Source organism: Cornus florida, unplaced genomic scaffold, assembly GCF_030987335.1.
Source record: "Cornus florida cultivar Cherokee Brave unplaced genomic scaffold, ASM3098733v1 CherokeeBrave_3.0.0_Hap2_Chr08, whole genome shotgun sequence".
NCBI classification, from domain to species: domain Eukaryota; kingdom Viridiplantae; phylum Streptophyta; class Magnoliopsida; order Cornales; family Cornaceae; genus Cornus; species Cornus florida.
This window is the reverse complement of record NW_026775578.1, coordinates 37,548,176-37,571,770: the sequence shown is the minus strand read 5'-3', so window position 1 is coordinate 37,571,770 and position 23,595 is coordinate 37,548,176. Positions and strand designations below refer to the sequence as shown.

Below are 23,595 nucleotides of genomic sequence, written 5' to 3'. Positions count from 1 at the left end.
TGTATATTTTTAGGGATTTACTTGTAATAAATGTTTTCATCATGGATTTATATATATATCTTGTGGTTTCTACTTGATATGTATGGATTAATGCTATTAATTGATTGTCTATTTCTAATCATATGTCTATGTTTACTAGAATGGATGATTCATGTACTTTTCTCTAGATTTAGTGGAATTTATGCATGCCTATATGTATGGATGAAGTTAATCTGGTGATGATCAAAACATAGTGCTTAATTGAACACTCTTATAATTTATTTGATGGTTTACACTTGTTTCTTAATGGATTGTGCCACACCTTTAGCTTACTTAGTTTAATTTCCATGTCTTTAGTGTAGATGTAGTGTAGTTGCTTTAGATTCATAGATAGGTGGACAATCTATTCTTGTTCATTGGTGTTCCATACTTATGAATATAAAGGGTGTATGTTTCTAGATAGTTGTGTGTGCATAAATTGTGGTTTCATTGAAGGCAACATACAAAACGCACTTGAGTGGGCATGAGTACCTAAGCCTAACAGGGTATACCTCAACCTATCATATCCAGCTACGCATCCTACTGCATATATGCTTCCTAACCGACGACTCTGAGACTGAAGCTCAGATCGTGGTACCATAAATATATATACTTAAAGTCCATCCTATCCATTCATAATAAATTCAGTTAGCCATTCAGCTTGTTCAGCCGCATAGGCTTACATATAAGTAGGATTTTATTTTTATAATCCGTTCCCTTATTCTGATATAGGTAGGACTTAGCGTTTCAAGCTAATCCAAACCTAGACATGCCACCGTCCCATACTGGTGCATGTAATCCAACATCCAGCAGTTAGTAAAACAAGTAATAAATGTAATTATCAACTATTTCATACATCCAACAATCGATAGTAAAACATTAAATATAAACATCAACTGTTCAATATTAAGCATGATAAAACTTTGTAATTTAACAGGCCTATTTCATACTACTCCGCATAGTCCTATAATTGATAATACAAATCATACATGTAATTATCAATTAATTCCAAGTAAGCATTATAGGATATATAAATTCACATGCTTATCTTATAACACTACACAGTTATCCAGGAATTGATAATACAGTTAACATATGTATACATCATTTTATCCATTATAGGAATATAATCATTCTGTAATCTAACATGCTTATAATTTACCGCAGAAACATGAATAAACAATAACTCCATTCACAGATAAATTGCTACACGTAAGGTTGTGCAATTTAAATCCTCAATCTCCAAGAACAATCTACCAATTTACTTAAAAATTATATATTATTCACGCAATAAACATTAATTGGTTTATTATACATTAACAAGCCCTCTGAAGATTTAATTTGATCTTAGACATCAACTAAACTTCCCAATTACAGCTCCTAAATACATCTGTAGCTTTGAAAACCAACCCAGAAATCCGAAATACGCCAAAAATGCATCAAAAGAGGGTGGAGCCGCCTCCCCCTTGAGTGGAGCCGGCTCCACACCATGTGGAGCCACCTCCACACTTGATGGAGCCAGCTCCCACTTGTGGGGAGCCGCCTCTTTCCCCAGTTTCCCTAATGTGCTTGTTTTCCTTCATCTGTGTCACCTCCAGCGACGTCCAGTTTATCCGTCCTCAATTGCTAAAGCTGCTACTGGTTAAAATTATGTCCCAGTGTGATCCATAAACAATATAATGCTTTATTCATTCACCGACATCAATCGAGACACGAATTATGCAACAAGAAGTTAGAACGAACAATTTACCATTCAAGAACACATACTATTCTAAGTAAATCAACCATGCGAACCAAATTAATGTTATTGCTTCCCAAGTGTATTATAGACTAATTCAACTCTTTATACATCAGTTTACATGAATTAATTTAGGAATTACGTAAGAAAGAATTTAAAAAACCAATATATATCTTGTAAACACGACCAGTTTTTAAGCATTCAAACATGCAATCCAGTTTAATTTTAATCTTTATTTAGTCCTGGAGTTACATTAGACATGTAAAGAACACGAGCCAATGGAAGAGAGTTAGGATTAGAACTTGCCTTTAGGTCTCAGTTTGAAACCTTGCACCGTCGTCTTCCTAAATTCTCCGACGATTCCTACTGTAATCCTCCTCTGTTCTCTCTCTGCCTCCACTGTCATGAATAGGGTTCTAAAACCCTAGGCAGAACCTTAATACCTATATTTATAGGCCTCACTGAAAACCCTAATCCTAATCCCAAGCTAATTAAAAGTCAGCTAAAACCCCCAACGTGATTACTTAAAAAACAAATACAAAACCCAAAATAAAACCCTATATAAATAATTTAAAAAATTAAACAGTTAACTCAAACCTAATTAAATAATTAAAACAATTAAACAGTTAAATCAAACCAATTAAATAATTACAACAATTAAACAGGTAAATCAAACCAAATAAATAATTAAAACAATTAAACAGTTCAATCAAACCAATTAAATAAGTAAAACAATTAAACAATTAAATCAAACCAATTAAATAATTAAAACAATTAAACAGTTAACTCAAACCAATTAAATAATTAATTAATCAAGCAAACACGCAATTAATGATACAGAACAATAATTAAAATGCTGAGACTATCCTTTTAAAATTAGGGGTATTACATTCTTCCCCCCTAACAAAAGGAATTCCGTCCTCGGAATTCGCTCTTACCTTCTTCCAATATTTCAAGAAACTGCGAGCGAATAACATTCTCCCGGTCCCAAATAGACTCAGCCTCATTGTGATGCCTCTACTGAACACGTACTAAAGGGATAACCTTATTTCGAAGATTTTGATGCCTACGGTCGATAATCCGACACGGTGGCTCCAAATATGTTGCATCCGGCTGCAACTCAATTTCCTCAACATCAATATGCTGATACCAATCCTCATCTCGCAGAAATTTCTGCAACATGGAAACATGGAACATATTATGCATACGATACAAATTATCCGGAAGTGCCAACCGATAAGCGACAGCTCTAACTCGATCAGTAATCATGAGTGGACCGACAAATCACGGAGACAACTTCCCTTTCTTCCCAAACCGCATCACTCCCTTCATAGGAGATACTTTGAGTAGAATTTAATCCCCAACCTGAAATTCTAAAGCACGTATGCGACGATCCACATAACTCTTCTGCCTACTCTGGGCAGTGTGCATGCGATCCCTAATAAGAACAATCTTCTCCGAAGTATCCTTGATGAACTCATGACCTAAGAATCTACTCACGCCAACCTCCATCCAACAAACAGGCGATTGACACGGTCTGTTGTATAATGCCTTAAATGGTGCCATACCAATAGTCTTCTGGAAACTATTATTATTCGCAAACTCCACAAGTGGCAAATAATCCTCCTAGTGGCCCTTGAAATCAAAAACACACGACCGAAGCATATCCTCCATGATCTGATTAACCCTCTTAGTCTGTCCATCAGTCTGAGGATGATAAGCAGTGCTAAGATGTAACTTTGTACCCAAAGCCTGCTGAAAACTCTTCCAAAACCGTGACACAAAGCTTGAATCCCTGTCTGATATAATAGACAACGGAATGCCATGTAACTTCATAATCTCTGTAATGTATAGTCTCACCAACTGCTCCGAAGTGAAGTCAGTGCGAATAGGCAAGAAATGAGCTGTTTTAGTCAATCTATCCACGATAACCCAAAAGGAATTGTGATCCTTAAAGGAATTAGGCAATCTCTCCATAAAATCCATAGAAATGCTCTCCCATTTCCACTCCGGTATCGGTAATGGCTATAGAGCTCCTAGCGGCCGCTGACCATCTGACAAGTACTACATCGAGAGAAAAAAATGGTAATATCTTTTTTCATTCGTATCCATCAAAACTACCGCTTCATATCCTGATACATCTTGTCTCCTCCTGGATGAACAAAAAACTCAGAGTGGTGAGTCTCAGTCATCACATCCTTCCTCAAATCATCAGCAGAAGGTACCACTAAACAGCCCTTGTACCTCAAACCCCCATCAGTCCCAACATAGTAAAATGGGACCTCACCGGAAGCTATCTCTGTAACTTTGTCAATGCACTACTGATCTGCGAGTTGTGCCTTCAAAACCTTGTGAATGATAGAAGGTGTAACTACCATGCAAGCCATGAAAGCATCCGACAACTTATCCACCATCTTCAAAGCATTCCACTCAGTAGTGAATAGAGCAGAAAGGCTAGCAATGGGTCGGCGATTGAGTGCATCCACCACCACATTCGTTTTCCCTAGATGGTACTGTATAGAAAAGTGATAGTCTTTCACAAATTCCAACCATCTGCGCTGTCTCATATTCAGCTCCCGCTGAGTGAACAAATACTGCAGGCTCTTGTGATTGCTAAATAATCTAAAGGACTCACCCAGCAGATAATGCCTCGAAATACGTAAGGCAAAGACCACAGCTGCCAACTCCAAATCATGTATTGAATAATTAAGCTCCTGAGGCTTAAGCTTACGAGATCCATACAAAATTAGTCGCTCCTCATGTATCAAAACACATCCAAGACCCTGCAAAGAAGCATCTGTGTAAACAAGATATTCTATCCCGCTCTGTGGGGTAAACAAAACAGGTGCAGAAGTCAACTTAGCCTTCAGCTCATCAAAAGCTTTCTGACAATGTTCATCTCACATGAACCGTACACCCTTTTTAGTCAAATGAGTGAGTGGTCCCGCTATCTTGGAGAACCCTTGGATGAACCTACGATAATATCCTGCCAATCCGAGGAAACTCCAAATCTCAGTAGGTGAAGTAAGCTGTCCCCACTTAACCACTGCTGAAACCTTGGCTGGATCCACTATAATCTCCCTTTCTGACACCACGTGACCTAGAAACTTCACCTCCCGCTGCCAAAATTCACACTTCTCGAACTTGGCATATAACTGGTGCTCACGAAGCGTCTGCAAGACTATGCGAAGATGTCTAGCATGATCGTCTTCTGACTTTGAATAAATCAAAATGTCGTCTATGAAGACAATGACAAACTGATCTAAATAAGCCCTGAAGAATTTATTCATTAAGTCCATGAAAACCATAGGTGCGTTAGTCAATCCAAGCGGCATGATACAAAACTCATAAGAACCATATCTAGTGAGAAACGCTGTCATTGGAACATCCTGTTCCCAAACCCGAAGTTGATAATATCCAAACAACAGATCAATCTTAGAGAACTATGGAGCTCCCTTCAATTGATCAAAAAGATCATCAATCCTGGGCAAAGGGTACTTGTTACAAATTATATAATTGGTATATTATCCAATATACGTACATATCCTGACCTAGTATGGTGAAAACAACAGACCTATCATAATAATCAACTTGGGCATGGTAATGCAATAACCAATCCATCCCAAGTATCACATCATAAGTGTGCATGTCCAGGACCAAAAGATTGGCTAGAAATCTGAGTCTACCAATATCTAGTGTCACAGGCCCATCACTCTCATGCATAATGGCTGCATTGCCTAACGGTGTAGAAATACCCTAAGGTCTACTGCATACCCGTGTCGTCATCCCAGATAAAGTAACAAAAAATCTAACTACAAATGAGTGTATAGCACCCGTATCAAATAAAACACGACCTTTTGAACTATGAATAAGAAACATACCCTCAACAGCCTGAGGTGCCTGAATATCCTGCGGTATGGGGTTGAAAACCCTACCATAATGCAACTGCTGCGGTGCCTGCCCCTAAGGCTGCGGCGGTGCCAGTAATGCCGGATATGTCTGTCCCTGAATCCATGGAACCAGTGAAGCAAGTAAAGATACCGGTACCCTCTGTCCCTATTGCACATGCTGTCCCTGTCCCTGTCCTACTTTAGGACATTACATGAAAGTATGACCATACTCTCCACAAGTGTAGCAACTACCCTGGAAAGTACCAAATGGCCTCCTCCATCGATTAGCCTGTGGCTGACCCTGTCCTACCTATGGTCCCCTATTCTGCTGTCATTGAATATGTGCCCCATTCCTGTGAGCATCTGAATTACCCTTGTGCTTCTTCCAAGGCTATTATCCCTGGAATTTACCCTTATCATTCTGTCAGTGTCTATTGCCATTTCCTTTCTCAACTGACTGATTTGCTGAGTCTTTGTCGCCCCGCTTCTCACCCTTAGCCTGTCTAAAGTCCAGAGTCAACTGATAGTGCTGTAAAGCAGCGTCTACCACCTGAGCATAGGTATTATAGGCTGGACTACCTGTAATAGCTCTCCTGATAGACCACATCAGTCCCTTAACGAAACTATTGCACTTCTTCTGCTTTGTATCCACTTCTTTCGGTGCAAAAAGAGATAAGCGCGATAATTGCTGCTCATACTCTGCCACTGTCATGTTCCCCTGCTGCAGATTTAGAAACTCTATCTTCATAGCTGCCCTAACTGTATAAGGGAAGTACTTCTTATCAAAGCATGCACTAAACTGATTATAAGTCAATGACATCCTCTCCTTTGTGGTGGTAACTGACTTCGACCACTGTAATGCATCCCCAACTAGCTTAAAGGTAGCAAGCATCTGCTTCTGAACCTCTGTACACTGAACCAGACGAAGATGTCACTCAATATCCTTCTTCCACTGATGAGCTGCTCTCGCATCGGTGGAGCCCGTGAATTCAGGTAGGCTCCCCTTTGTGAAAGAACTCCTAGCCTTCTCCTAAGTATCAGTTTGAACAACTGGTGCTGGTATCAGTGCCAGCTGTACCTGAGGCTGATTCCGAAGTGCAGCTGTTGCACCAGTTTCTATAGCCCAAGTAATGAGGTCGTTGATGTGAGGAGGATACTTTGGATCTCTACCCTAATCTTGAGCCTGCTGAACTTCCTCCTGCTCTTCATAGAACTGACCATCATCCTAAAACTCTGGCAAATGTTGTTCTTCTTCTATTAGCTGACGCTGTAGGCGTTCTTATTGCCTACGTGCCGCTCTCCTTTGCCTCTTATTTCCTTGCATGTTCTGTCCTCTTCTAGCGTTAACCATCTATTAACACAGAAAGAAAAGACATCAATACGAGTTTAAATGAACCGTAAAGGAATACAATGAATCCTAAACTTAAGCTTTAAACAATAGAGTACGTTACGCGGAAGTCTTAATACGAAACATCCTAAAGACACTTGAACCTGGAGTGCTTTGATACCAACTGTGATACCCCTCAGATCCGAGACACGGGTTGATCAGGTCCAAGCCCGAACCCAAGGGAATATCAAACAATAAAAGTATTTTAAATGAACACAGATTGCAAAACTGAATATAAAATAAATAATTAACATCTGGAAGAAATCTGTAATAGAATCCTTTAAAATTAAACATTTAAAATCTAAAACCTCCAGCAGTTAAACAACTCGAGAATCCATTCATTGGACCCCTAATATGAAAATCCAAACTGAAATATAAATAGCTAAAAGAACATCCAAAATTAAACCATGGAGAGAAGTCCTACGTCGTCGAAGGAGTAATTAATAGTCTCTACCCAGCACGATCAGGTCTAAGTTTAGAACTGGCGAATACCTGAAAAATAGAAGTGGGTCAGGCTCACGAACAAGTTCTATCCTACTAAAATCTAAGCAGAAACTCGATACGCATATACATTCTAACTAACTCAACAATATCTATATAATCTGTGTATATATATATATATCCACACTACAGGACTCTCACTGGACTATGCAGGGGGTCTCAACCTGAATAAAAGGCAACATACAAAATGCACCTGAGTGGGCATGAGTACCTAAGCATAACAGGGTATACCTCAACTTATCATATCTAGCTACGCATCCTACTGCATATACGTTTCCTAACCGATGACTTTGAGACTCAAGCTCAGATCATGGTACCATAAATATATATACTAAGTCCATCCTATCCATCCATAATAAATCCAGTTAGTCGTTCAGCTTGTTCAGCCGCACAGGCTTCCATATAAGTAGGATTTTATTTTTATAATCCGTTCCCTTATTCCGATATAGGTAGGACTTAGCGTTTCAAGCTAATCCAAACCTAGACATGCCACCATCCCATACTGGTGCATGTAATCCAACATCCAGCAGTTGATAAAATAAGTAATAAATGTAATTATCAACTATTTCATATATCCAACAATTGATAGTAAAACATTAAATATAAACATCAACTGTTCAATATTAAGCATGATAAAACGTTGTAATTTAATAGGCCTATTTGATACTACTCCACATAGTCCCATAATTGATAATACAAATCATACATGTAACCATCAATTAATTCCAAGTAAGCATTATAGGATATATAAATTCACATATTTATCTTATAACACTACACAGTTATCCAGGAATTGATAATACAGTTAACATATGTATACATCATTTTATCCATTATAGGCATATAATTATTCTGTAATCTAACATGCTTATAATTAACCACAGAAACATGAATAAACAATAACTCCATTCACAGATAAATTGCTACACGTAAGGTTGTGCAATTTAAATCCTCAATCTCCAAGAACAGTCTACCAATTTACTTAAAAGTTATATACTATTTACACAATAAACATTAATTGGTTTATTATGCATTAACAAGCCCTCTGAAGATTGAATTTGATCTTAGACATCAACTAAACTTCCCAATTACAGCTCCTAAATACATCTGTAGCTTCGAAAACCAACCCAGAAATCCGAAATACTCCAAAAATGCATCAAAAGAGGGTGGAGCTGCCTCCCCCTTAAGTGAAACCGACTCCACACCATGTGGAGCCACCTCCACACTTGATGGAGCCGGCTCCCCTTTGTGGGGAGACGCCTCTTTCCCCAGTTTCCCTAATCTGCTTGTTTTCCTTCACCTGTATCACCTCCGGCGACGTTCAGTTTATCCGTCCTCAATTGCTAAAGCTGCTACTGGTTAAAATTATGTCCTAGTGTGATCCAGAAACAATATAATGCTTTATTCATTCACCGAAATCAATCGAGACACGAATTATGCAACAAGAAGTTAGAACGAACAATTTACCATTCAAGAACACGTATTGTTCTAAGTAAATCAACCATGCGAACCAGATTAATGTTAATGCTTCCCAAGTGTGTTATAGACTAATTCAACTTTATACATCAATTTACATGAATTAATTCAGGAGTTACGTAAGAAAGAATTTAAAAAACCAATACATAGCTTGTAAACACGACCAGTTTTTAAGCATTCAAACATGCAATCCAGTTTAATTTTAATCTTTATTTAGTCCTGGAGTTGCATTAGACATGTAAAGAACACGAGCCAAAGGAAGAGAGTTAGGATTAGAACTTGCCTTTAGGTCTCAGTTTGAAACCTTGCACCGTCGTCTTCCTAAATTCTCCGACGATTCCTACTATAATCCTCCTCTGTTCTCTCTTTGCCTCCACAGTCGTGAATAGGGTTCAAAAACCCTAGGCAGAACCTTAATACCTATATTTATAGGCCTCATTGAAAACCCTAATCCTAATCCCAAGCTAATTAAAAGTCAGCTAAAACCCCCAACGTGATCATTTAAAAGACAAATACAAAACCCTAAATAAAACCCTAATTATATAATTAAAACAATTAAACAGTTAACTCAAACCTAATTAAATAATTAAAACAATTAAACAGGTAAATCAAACCAAATAAATAATTAAAACAATTAAACAGTTAAATCAAATCAATTAAATAGGTAAAACAATTAAACAGTTAAATCAAACCAATTAAATAATTAAAACAATTAAATAGTTAAATCTAACCAATTAAATAATTAATTAATGAAGCAAACACGCAATTAATGACACAAAACAATAATTAAAATGCCGAGACTATCCTTTTAAAATTAGGGGTATTACACTATTTCATTCCTCTGAGCTATCAATTCTTGATCCTTGCTGGTTCTGCGTATTTGGTAATATCTTTCTAACTCTACATCTACTTTCACACATTGAGGACAATATGCATCTTAAGTTTGGGGGTAAGGCATTGCCTTTTAAAATTTTGTTGTTGATATATTGTGCACAAGAGGATGCAATTTAATTGTTTAAGCATGATTTTGAGTCTGTTGATTGTTGTGATGTCCATATGTAGTCTGATATTGGTTAAAGATGCCTTGTATGCCGAATTCATGCTAAATAGGGATTTTTGAAAAATTTTGATATCAGTTGGTGGCCTGTGGTCCACTTTGTCAGAATAGTTACAATTTGATGATTTTGATTCCTAGAATACTTCATTTTGCACATGTTCACACTTACATGCATTGTGTGGGGTATAAACTTGAAATCTTATTCTGATTTATGTTAAACTGAGATGAGCAGGTGAATTTAATGATTTTGAGAACCAAGGTATAAAAGAAAAAATGAAAGAAATAAAATGGTATGTATGCAATGAAAAAAAAAAAAAAAAAGTTCTTCACCAATGAGAAAGAAACAAATGAAAAGAGAGAAAAATGGTCAAGTTTGGGTCTGTACCTAGATTGCTTGAACAATTAAGTCCTTAGGGGTGTTTCAACACCTAATGCCCTAAAACCAACTAGTTTGGGAGTCATTGGCTGAAAGTTCGTTACATAAGCAGTTTAGGTTGCCTAGATTACTTGAGCAATTAGGTCCGTAGGGGTGTTTCAATACCTAATGCCCTAAAGCCATCTGGTTTGGGAGTCATTAGCTGAAAACTCGTTATAAGAGTGATTTAGAAAGCTTAATAGACCTGAGCATTACACAGTACCCTTTAAAAAATAAAAATAGAAAGAGTTGAAAAAAATTGAGTGATGAATAAAATAAATGCATACCTGTAGAAAATTAGGAAAAATACCTTGGGGATCAGATTTGAAAGGTTTACTTATAAATTGAGGGATAGCATGAGTTAGATGTAAGTATGGATGGTAAGCCACATGTTTAAAATTGTAAGTTCACTATTAAAAAAGATTTTGGGGATCGAGATTGTTAAACATGTGATTAAACTGACATATGGGGACCATGACTATTGATATGATATTTGAGAGTTAGAGATTTTTCCTATTTAATATAGTTCCTTATACTTGTTGTAGTTGACTAATTGATGCATTGCTATGACATTATGTTATGAAAATAGGTTTAAATGAGCTTATCGTGCAATTAAGGCACTGATTTGAGAAGTTTGTGGGTATCTTCACTGGAAACCTTCATGAGACTACAACTCGTCCACTAGGGGTAACCGAGGGGTTTAAAGGCTTGTTGTATAAGCTGAATGCAACTGTGATTCCCACGAAAGCGGCTTTTTAGTTCTGTATTGCTAAGGGACTACCAATATGTAAGTTTGGGGGTGTGATGAGTACTAAATATTGCATATTTAAGTCCCTAAATATACGTACTTCTATTCATTGTTAGACTGATTTATGTGTATTTCGTGTTTTTAGGTACTTTCCAAAAGAAACAGTTAAAACTGGGCTTTTATGATGAAAAGGATGATAATGAAGTTTACCGCGTCGTTGCCGGTCATCTAAAGCAAGCTTGGAGTAAAAATGATGAGAATTCTGGACCTACTTCAGTATTTTGGGCATAACTTTTTACTCGAAACTCCAAATTGAGCAAACATAGTGGCTCTAGAAAGAAGACTCGAAGCCCGATATTCTTGTCTCTATTAGCCATCTCCAAATTCACACTGTAAATGGGTCAAAATCGCATGGGCTCGAGCCCTATTCTTGGAAGCTCGAGCCTTAGGTACCAAAAGCTTGAGCCTTGACTCAAAAATCAAGGATAGAGCACCATGAAAAGAGGATCGAGAACTATTAAAAGTGAAAAACCCAAAAATATTCTAAGGGTCGATGGAAAAGACGCTTCAAAAAATATTGGAAGAAATTTGGCTAAGTATAGAAGTAAGGATAGAGCACCATTCCCAAAAGCTCAAGCCTGAAACTCAAAGCTCGAGCCTGAACCCAAAACCTTGAGCCTGAACCCCAAAGCTCGAGCTTTACTGTTAAGTAAGAATTTTTCAAGTTGCGGATTTGTTCTAATTCAATCATAATTCATTCCAGATGGCCCAGATTACCCAGAAGACCTAAAAGCCCATCTAATCCTTATTAGAAGTTAATTCTTCTATAAAAGGATGCACAAGGCCATCATATTGGTCTCTCATATCTTTTTCTCACGGCGGTTTTTAGGGTTTTGAAAAAAAAGATCCCAAAGGAGTTTTGGCAGTCCATGGCGATGAAGACCACAACAACACAGATGATATCTTGCATCATCATGAGTAGCTAATTCCTATCTTAGGGCATTGATGTAGCTCGAATCCGAATACTATGGTTTGATTGTTCTATTCTTTGGGAATTTAATATATTATGTATTTTGATTGCATGATTATGGGCAATTGACTTAATTCAATTGGTTTTTAACTATTAAATAGTTTTTAAATGATTAATACCTTATCTTAGATTTAATTATTCTTAAATTATTCTCAAACCATTCTTATTGGACGATATTTGGCGGAGCCCTGTCGGACATAAGAATAAAGATCATGCAATGGTGTTCAAACATTTTTCATGAATGAACTCTTTCATAATCTATGCCTAAGGAAGACGAGTTATATAGCAAAATTAGTTAGAAGTAGATACATAGATAATTCATGCTAACCAAAGATAGGTTATAGTTAGCTAAGTTTAATGAAACATCTTTCTTTAAATCTAAATTAAACAAATGTTATTGAGTTTAATTCCATAGGATACATAATTATTGAAATTCTAAGGTTGAACAGTTGACCATAATATAAGGTTCATGGTGAAGTCAATCCCTAAGTATTTCTTCTCTTGATCTCAATCCTTTTATTCTGTTTATTTTCTTTTATGTTATTAAATTGCATCATAACACACAAATCAAATCTTCCTTCTAAATTAAAATAGTATTAATTGAAGACTCGATAAACTACCACAGTCATTGAGGTTCGACACCCTCAACATAGCCCTATCCTACAAGGATTCGTTCTATTACAAGTGGTATTTTATTATTGATAAATAAAAACACACATCAATTAACTTCTGAGTCTAGATCCAAATTCAAAATGGTACCAACTTAAGGTTTCCCTTGATTTTGAAGATCAGAAATTGGTTTCAGGAGTTTGCTGATGGAGAAGTGGGGATTCCATCTAGTGTGTGTCGCAGCCGTTTTTTTATCATTATAGTGAAATCCCTACAACCCTTGGACGTAGCCCTAAATTTTAGGTGAACCAAGTAAATACCCTCGCACTAGGGCAACATAATAAGTGCGGAAATAACCAAAATACCCTCCAAAAAAGTTAGAACTTGGTGTACAGTATCTATTAAGCTCCATACTACCCATCAATCTCCCACTTGGAGACTGATAAACATCAAACTGTCAACTCCCATATGCCTTTATACATAGCAAAACACCATATCAACTCACTCCTTTGTCCTTAAGCTTGAACACCAACTGAAGCTAAACAAAGCTTCAGTTTCTCAATTGTCACTGCCTTAGTTAACATATCTGTTGGATTTTTACTCCCATGGATCTTCTCAAGTGATAAAACTTTATACTTTAAGTGTAAGCGTATGAAATGGTACCTTAAATGTATATGCTTTGTTCTGGAATGGAACACCGGATTCTCAGCAAGATGAATAGCACTCTGACTATCATTGTACAAAATAATATTCTCTTGCTTCTTACCCAATTCTTTCAAAAAAACATGCAACCAAATCATCTCCTTGCTAGCTTCTGTAATTACAACATATTCAGTTATGTGGTTGATAGAGCCACAATCTTCTGCAACTGAGAGACCCAACTCACAGTTCTACCACCCAAAGTATACACATACCCCGTAGTACTCTTCCTATTATCCATATCACCAGCCAAGTCTGAATCAACATAACCATGCAATGCAACCCCTTTCCCTATAAAACATAGTGATGTTTCTATGGTACTCTTTGTGATAACCCCGGATTTCCGGATGCAGGTTGGCCAGGCCCACGCCCGATTACCGGAGGATATCAAAACGAAAATGGCAATAATCGAACACATAGTACAAAATAGATAACAGGAATAAATAAACGACTGAAAGAAACTAAAATGATAATCCTTTAATAACACCTCAGAATAAATTTTCCATTAACAAATTCCTCTGATACAAGTAATCCTCTAATTTATACAACTCAGGAATCCATACTCTGTGGACCCTGAAAATCCAAAACTAAATAAATGACAACTATAGCTGTCTACATCAGAAAACTAGAACACAAATGAACTCCTAAGTAACACAATCTGGAAGAGTGAAGAAGATGATCCCTACTCAGCACGAACAATCCCTACTCCTGACAAATACATGAAAAATGATGGTGGGTCAGGCCCACAAACAAGTTCTATTTTAACTACAATCTAAACAGAGACCCGATACGCAGATACATCATAGATAACTCAACAATATCTATCTAGTCCATACATATATATCCACACTAAGGGACTCTCACTGGACTACAAAGGGGGTCTCAACCTGAATAGAAGGCAACATGCAAAATGCACCTGAGGTGGGTATGAGTATATAGACCTAACAGGGTACACCTCTATCATCATAACCAGTTATGCATCCCAATGCATCTATGCTCCCTAACCATCGATCCTGAGACTCAAGCTCATATCGTGGTACCATAATCATATATGTATATAAAATCCTATCCTATCAATCCAGTTAGTCATTCAACTTGTTCAGTTGATCTGACTTAAATATAAGTAGCAAGAAATCCAATTAGTCATTCAACTTGGTCAGTTGATCTGACTTAAATATAAATAGCACATAATCCAGTTAGTCATTCAATTTGTTCAGCTGATTTGACTTAAATATAAGTAGGATTTAATTTTATAATCCATTCCCTTATTCCAGAATAGGTAGGAGTTAACATTATGATCTAATCCATACCTAAGATGCCACCGTCCCATACCGGTGCATATAATCCACACATCCAATAATTGATAAACAGATAAAGCAGTTCATCAATTAAAATCCAGAATAACCTCCATGTAATTGACAAAACAGAATTTAATGGTTCATTAATTAAAATCCAAAATAACATCCATGTAATTGATAGAACAGAATTTAATGGTTCATCAATTAAAATCCAGGGTAAATATAATAAAATCTAACAAGTATATGACCCTATTATTTATCCAATACAGATTTAAAAATCATGTCCCAGTTGTTTAAATCACTAAAATAACATTAAGCAATTTAATCCTCCATGTCCACTATCAGCATGCAAACTTATTTAAACTTCCATACTGTGCAAACCAATAGCATATAGATAAAGATTATGCATCATGGAATCCTAACATGTCATGAAAATTATTTAGAATCCCATTTACCAACCCAGAACAGCCTGAAATCTCAAAATTATCAAAACCGTGCCAAAAATTAAGTTCCAGTAAGTTATTTGGTAAGAGAGGTTGCTCTCAAAAATAAGAGAGCAAGCTCCCACACAAGGGAGCCAGCTCTGTGCTTAGGGAGCCAGCTCCCTAATTCCATGGAGCTGGCTCTCTCTCTCACAGAGAGCCGTGGCCTAAAAAACTTAGGGAGCCGGCTTTTTCCCCTTCAGAGCCGGCTTTGTCCCTGCTTCCCATCATCGTCTTCATTTTCAATGATTTTAAAATCCCTCTGTAAGTCTTAGTTACAGTCCCTAAATGTCCAACTACATCCCAAATCATCCAGGAAAATATATAAACTCAGTATGCATCATTACAAGATGTAAAACAGAATATGCAACGATTTGATCAACAATTAAATTTTAATTAATCAACACATATAATACAGTTTAAAATCTAAATTAACATGCATACATAACCAATTTTAAAATCCGTTAAGTTCTTGGAGACTACCTAGGCATGCACAGAACATAGGTCAAAGAGAGAGAGCAAGAAATAGAACTTGCCTCTGATTTCAGTTTTGAAACCTTAATGTCGTCTTCCTAATTTTCCTGGCAATCCAAGACTGTTCTCAACTCCTTTATTGCTCCTAGTTCAACCCACAAGCAAGCTTCTAATACCCCTCCTCGGTTCAGCCCTTGTTCCTAGCCAAACCCTAACTTTCCCTCTCTCAGTTTTTCTCTCAAACCCCACCGTTCGTGAATTCTTTATATACGTAAATAGGGTTTTCTTAACCCTAGACAGACTTATAATGACATTTATATAGGCTTCAAATAAAACCTAATTCTAGTCATGTGAGGAGTCGGCAAAGAAAAACAGAATAAAAATATAAAATACATATATGTATATAAGTCGGCAATTTTAATGAATACATATAAAACCTAAACACATTATATTACATATATATAAATAATGAAACTAATTTAATTATTAACAATTTTTAATAATTAAACTAACAATTTTTAATAATTAAACTAATCCAAAATACATATATACCCATATATGCATGTATATCCATCCATGGGTAAAACTGTACCCATTTATCCTCCTATCCAAGTAGTCCATGTGACTCAAACGGTTAGTCCATTACTACTGTCCCAAATCCAACTCCGTTTTAAAATTAACATTAAAATTAAAAATAAAACAATTAATCAATTAAAACTAACAAATACGTTACAAGAAATTTCCCACAATTAAACATAATTTAACACACGATTAAAACACATAATCCAAATAAACAATCAATCAAATACACATATAGTCACATAATTACATAAAAATGCACAAGAAATAGAAATTTAAAATTCCAATTATATCCTTTTGAAAACTAGGGGTATTACACTCTTCAAGTATCTAAGGATCCATTTTACCGCCTCCCAATGATGCTTGCCTGGATTACTCATGTACCTGCTCACAACTCCCACTGCATGTGTTATGTCCAGTCGGGTACAAACCATGGCATACATTATGCTGCCAATAGCTGAGGCTTATGGAACTCTTTCCATGTATGCTCGTTCCTCCTCTGCCTTGGGCGACTGTTCTTTAGTTAGTCTGAAGTGTGACACCCCCAACATTTTCCACGCATAAGTTGATCAGGCTTATACACGAAAAACGAGAGATATCAAAAACAATTGGTAATATACAAGCATGGAATACAAAATGATAATAATAAAAGAATTTAGACAGGAAAGGAACACTAAATAATAAAACATCCATCCATCCTTTATTTAATACAGTACTCCATTACAACTTGAAAATCCTATGTCAAGGATCCCTAAATATAAACTTGAGAGTACAACGTCAAAAGTAAATAAAACTGAAACTGAAGTAATACATAAAACTTCTACCCTGAACTGGATCGTAAGAGTAGATGAGTTCGGATGGTGGTCCCACACTGCTAACCTCAACCTTGGAACGGGTACTGACCAGATCCTGAAATAACAACAATGGTGGGTCAACCCCACGAGCAAGTCCTCTCTACTGTGACCCAAATCAGAAAATCAAATAAATTAATCATTATGAATGAGTACTATATCTGTATACATCCTAAGGGAACTACCCAATGTATAATATGACCTCAACCAGAAAAGACGGTGATCACTTAGACTCACACTAGGTGGTTAAGTGTCTCCTTTCCCTACCCGGGAAATCAGCTATTATACATGGTACAAGGTACTAAAAACACAGACTGTAAGGACTACACAGTAGTAACGTATCTCAAGGTATTAATGAATATACTGAGCATATCACGTAGGCAACACATGCCAATAATATTAAACCACATACCCCGACAGCCACACATCTGTCTATGGCAACGAATACATAAGGTATAAATGAGTCTCAACTTATTAGTCAGCTCACATGGTTCTATATGGCAACACATCCATATAATATAAATGTGACATAATTTATTTAGCAGTCTATTTATCTCCGGAAATGCACACAGCATAATAATAATGATTTGTATATCATTAACAACATAAATAATCCTGTAATGTATAACAAACAATTTATTTGAATTAAAACCATGTAATCATTTAATTTTAACATTTATGATTAATACCGTTTAATAAAATAATAACACAATTAATAATTTACTATGTCATTAAATTAATTACATTCGTTTAATGGCGATCTGTATTGAAAACGATACAATTAATATTTAGAAATATTAATCGGATATAATAATAACTAACGAGTAATAAACTAATAATTTAATTGTCCCGTTAAACCTGTAAGTACCAACCATAGGCCCAAAAATGCAAGTTAAAGGTTCTGGAAATTACAAATCAGTTCATAGGGGTATTCTGGACATTTCCAGCTGCTGCAGAGACCCCACACGCGCCCTCACGCGCCTCCCAGAGCCTCCCACATACGCCGCCACTTTTCTCACACGCGCACGCGCTTACACGCGCCTCCACGCGCGTCTGGAGTCAGCCACGCGCGTACACGCGCTGCCACGTGCGCACTAAGGCGTCCTGCTGACGCGGCGTGTGCTGGTTGGTCGGTTGTACCGCGTCTCTGTGGGCGTGCTGCACTGGATTAATCTACTGATCCTAAATTAATCCTACGGCTGTTGATGCGTGTACATCGAGATACAATGTTCTGCGTTACATGCAATTGATCTACTGATTGCTATTAAATCTAATGGCTGCTGATGCACGTGCATAGTAACCCTTATGCGCTGCATCACACCGAAACACACCGGTCACCTTCCTCACTGCCGGTGGCCGGAAACCTCATCGGAGACTCGCCGGAATTTACAGAAAATTCCCGAAAAGTCTTAAAAAATCTCAAAAAAAATCCCTAAAACCTTAAATAATTATTTTTAGCTATATTTTAATTACATAGGCTAATAAACAATTATCTAACACCTTTAATAATTAAAATCTCATTACTTTAATAAACTAAAAATTAATTTATTGAAATTCCTAGCATAGTTTCTAATCTCTAAATAGCCGAAATAAATTAATTGAATAATTTATGGATTCAAAGGGGAAAAGTAGATAATAACTTGCCTTATGGATTTGAAACAAATCCGCCGGTTGCGCGTAGTCGGGTAAAATCACCTACACCGGTCTAAGCTTCTCTCTCTCTCTTTTCCTTTCATTCTTCTAGAATTGTTCACTGTTATTTTGCTCTTCTACTTACGTGAGTTTTCCTTCAAATGGTAAGTTATCAACTATTATATATACTAACTAATATAATATATATAATACAAATATCTAACTTTATATTAAATAGCCAAACATTCCTACCTAAACTAAGTTAATGGAAGGCAATCTAAGTCAAGCTTGGTTGGTCATAAAATTATATAATAGTAAAAAAAAATCCTAGCAGTCAAACTAATAGTTAATTGAAAACTTGATATTATTTTATTACTATTATTATTACTATTATTATTACTATTATTATTATTATTATTATTACATATTAATACACTACATTATAATATAATTAATATAAATTAATATAAAACATAACCAAAAAATATACTAACATTATAATATAAAGAATATACAATTAATAATACATGCACAAATAAATAATATTATTTTAATAATTTAGCATACATATTTAAAAGCTGAATAAATCTACACATTAAATATACAGAATTAATTTAGATAAACTCTTTAAAAATACGGGGTATTACATGAAGTGACTAACTAATGGGGTGTTCACTGGTTTTGCATCTTGCATGCTGAACTTGCTGAGAACCTTTTTAACATACTGTGTTTGTGACAGCTTCAGAGTATCACCCATTCTGTCTCTGCAAATCCTCATGCCAAGAATTTGTTTTGCTTCACCCAAATCTTTCATTGCAAAATGCATAGACAATTGTTTCTTCAGATTTTTAATCTCCTCAAGACTTAACCCAGCAACCAACATATCATCAACATACAACAATAAGATAATGTAACTGTTGTCAAACCTCTTAACATAACAACAATGATCTGCATAGTATCTAGTGAAACCATTACTGCACGTGAATCCATCAAACTTCTTGTACCACTTTCTAGGGGCCTGCTTCAAACCATACACACTCTTTTTCAGCTTGTATACCAAACCTGCTTTTCTGGCACTGTGAATCCCTATGGTTGTCTTATATAGATATCTTCCTCCAAATCACCATCGAAAAAGGAAGTCTTCACATCTAACTGTTCTAAATGCAAATTTTCTACAGCCACAATTCCAAGCACCAATTTGATTGTAGTCAACTTCACAACCGGGGAGAAAATCTCAATGTAGTCAACACCATGCTTTTGCTGAAATCCCTTCACAACCAATCTAGCTTTGTAACGCTTGTTGCCATCATATTCTTCCTCGATTCTGTAAACCCACTTGTTATGTAAAACCTTCTTGCCCTTGGTAGTTCAGTTAGCTCCCATGTCTGATTTGACATGAGTGGGTCCATCTCATCCTGCATAGCTGACTCCCACTTGGTTGAATCACCAACCTGTACTGCTTCATCATAACTCTCTGGTTCACCACCATCAGATAACAACAAATAGTGTAAAGAAGCTAAGAAACGCTGCGTAGGTTTGGAGACTCTAGAGGATCGTCGATACAGTAATAGGTATGCCTTGTTCCACCTATTGAACTATATTTTCTAGATTGTTCTGAACTCTCCTCTGCACATTTTCCTCGGAGATTTCCTCCAACTCAACAAGCTCATCATTTTCAGTATGAGCACCTTCATTAGTAGAATCTAATGCTAACTTATCCTTATACATTACTTTTTCATTGAACACGACATCTCTGCTTCTAATTATCTTCCGGTTTTGATCACCAAACTCATCAGTGCCATACCCAATAAAAGTATATTTTTTTGACTTTGGATTAAGCTTGTTTCTAGCATCAGAACTTATATGTACATATAAAACACAGCCAAACACTTTCAGATGTGAAAGATTTACCTCTTTTTTGCTCCAAGCCTCCTCTGGTAAGCCTCCATCCAAAGGAATAGAAGGTCCTCAATTAATCAACTATGCTGCAGTGTTAACTACATCAGCCCAAAACATCTTAGGCAATCCAGCATGCATCCTCATAGTTCGAGCACACTCATTCAAAGTTCTGTTCATGCGTTCTGCAACCCATTCTGTTGTGGGGTTTTAGGAATAGTCTTCTCCATTCTGATCCCAGTAACAGCATAGAACTCTTTGAAGCTTTTGTCTACATACTCACCACCATTATCAGACCTCAAACACTTCACCTTTAACCATGTCTCATTCTCCACCATAGCCTTCCACTTCTTAAAAGTATCATATACTTCAGATTTATTTTTCAAAAACTAAATCCAAATCTTTCTTATAGAACCATCGATAAATGTAACATAATATAATGAGCCACCAAGAGATGAAACTGGAGAAGGCCCCCACACGTCTATATGAACCAACTTTAATTTCTCTGTCTTAGGTGTCCTGCCAACCTTTGAAAAACTGACCCTCTTCTGTTTCTTGAAGATACAATCCTCAAACAAACCAATTTCAACTGATTTAATACCCGGCAATTTTTCTTTTGACAGAAGTACCTTCATCCCCCTTTCACTCATATGACCTAGTCTATAATGCCACAGGTTTGAATCTACGCCAGCATCAGCAACAACAATGGCATTCTTGGTGTTTGTTGTCATGTATAGAGTACCTGTAATGCTTCCACGAGCCACAACCAAGGATCTCTTGGTGATTTTCCACAAGCCACCTACAAAATTAACTGCGTGCCCATCGTTATCAAATTATCCTACAGAGATCAAATTTCTCTTCAAGCCAGGAACATACCTCACATTCTGAATCTTTCATACAGCCCCATTAGGTTGCCTGATTCGAACATCACCTTTACCCACAATATTCAAAGGCTCATCATCAGCCAAATAAACCTTTCCAAAATTACCACTAACATAGTTCACCATGATTTCACAATGTAAGGTAGAGTGAAATGATGTACCTGAGTCTAGAACCCAAGACTCAACCGGACTATCTACATTCAAAATTAGAGCATCAACAATCTCTTATCTGATAGCGTTTACAGAATCCTGTTTTCCTTTGCTCTTTTTCTTTGGTGCTTGACACTCAAACCTTAAATGCCCCTTCTTTCCACCGTTCCAGCAGATTCTAATTTTTGACTTGCTTCTGTGTTTGGATTTGGATTTACTGCGATCCGAGTCTGATCTTTTAGAAGTTCTTCCTTTGCCCTTGGTATTGAAAATAGATCCAGATGATTCCCCTATTTCCCTTCTACGAATATCTTCGCTGAGGATCAAGTCCCGAACATCATCAAACTTCAATTTTCTTTTTCCTGAAGAACTACTCACTACTGTAACAGTACCGTTCCAGCTTTCTGCTAAAGAGGATAGGAGAAGCAATGCCTTAATCTCATTATCAAACTCAATCTTTACAGAGCTTAACTGAGTCGTAACAATGTTAAACTCGTTCAGATGGTCAGTCACTGAAGTGCCTTCTGACATTCTTAGGTTGAATAATCGCAGTGTAAAATATACATTGTTAGACGCAGTGGGTTTCTCATACATATTTGAAAAAGCAGTCATCAAACCTGTTGTTGTCGTCTCCTTTGCTATATCAAAGGCAACGTTGTGAGATAGTGTCAATCGAATGACCACTAGTGCCTGCCGATCAAGAAGAGCCCAATCATCATCCTTCATCTCTTCTGGTTTTTCTCCGAAAAGAGGCTGATACAACTTCTTCTGATACAGATAGTCCTCAATCTGCATCTTTCAGAACCCAAAATCTACACCATTGAATTTGTTGATCTTGATCTTTCCTTCTTCTGTACCCATCGCTCACACTTGAAGCTAATGGCTCTGATACTAGTTGTTGTGAAATTAAACAGAAAACACAAGAAATAGGTCAAAACACACACACAACAAGACACAGATTTTACTTGGTTTACCCAAAATTCAGGGTTACATCCAAGGGTTGCAGGGATTTCACTATGATGATAAAAAACGGTAGCGGATACAGAGAGTTCAAAATAAATAAATACCCTCGCACTAGGGCAATATAGCAAGTGCGAAAATAACCAAAATATCCTCCAAAAAGTTGGGCCTTGGTGTACAGTATCTATCAGGCTCCACACTACCCATCATATCAAAGCCCTCTCGCTAAGAGAGAGTATGTATTTTGAGATCATTATCATATTGTACATTCATGTTTCGGTTAATGTTGTTTATGGTTTCTTGCTATAACATTTTGAAAAGTTATTTATATAATGTGATGTATGGTGTGAATTTACTAAGGATGTGTTCGGCTGCATGGAATTGAAGAAAATTTTAGTTTAATTTTAAGAGTTGGTTTTCTCCAATTCCACCAATTTTAATGTTAAAACTTCAACTCGATGCAACAGAACATAGCCTCTTGCATTGTATGCTTTTAAGTTCTATATTTTAATATCACCACACCTACTTGAGAAAGTCATTACTTTTGAACAACATTTACATCAATGACAAACCAAACACACCCATCTAATGGCGGTCAAGGATAATTTTGAAATGTGGAATTCTCTCATCAATGTAAAATTTATATAGTTATATAAGTAGTTAGTTTATATAATATTCTTACTTTCATTTGTCCTTATGAAGACTTGAACCAGGTCCATACTATTCGGAAGTGCTTGAAATTTTTATTATTTTTACACATTCTAAAAAAACTCTTTGGTATCTTAAAAAACATTGTTTAATGAATAGTTTTACATTTTTAACAA

The 23,595-nt window shown here is 36.4% G+C and overlaps 1 protein-coding gene across 1 annotated transcript in view; it reads right to left on the bottom strand.

The window, feature by feature from the left end:
- LOC132270066 (uncharacterized) overlaps positions 1-21,118 on the bottom strand; it is a 28,392-nt gene extending 7,274 nt beyond the window's left edge. The window contains exons 1-4 of the mRNA XM_059771277.1: positions 20,973-21,118; positions 20,505-20,742; positions 20,180-20,410; positions 19,532-19,902 (exon numbers count right to left, since the gene is read on the bottom strand). Coding sequence (XP_059627260.1) covers positions 19,532-19,902; positions 20,180-20,410; positions 20,505-20,742; positions 20,973-21,118 — 986 coding nt within the window. The remainder of the gene's footprint in view (positions 1-19,531; positions 19,903-20,179; positions 20,411-20,504; positions 20,743-20,972) is intronic.
- Positions 21,119-23,595: the final 2,477 nt, after the last annotated feature.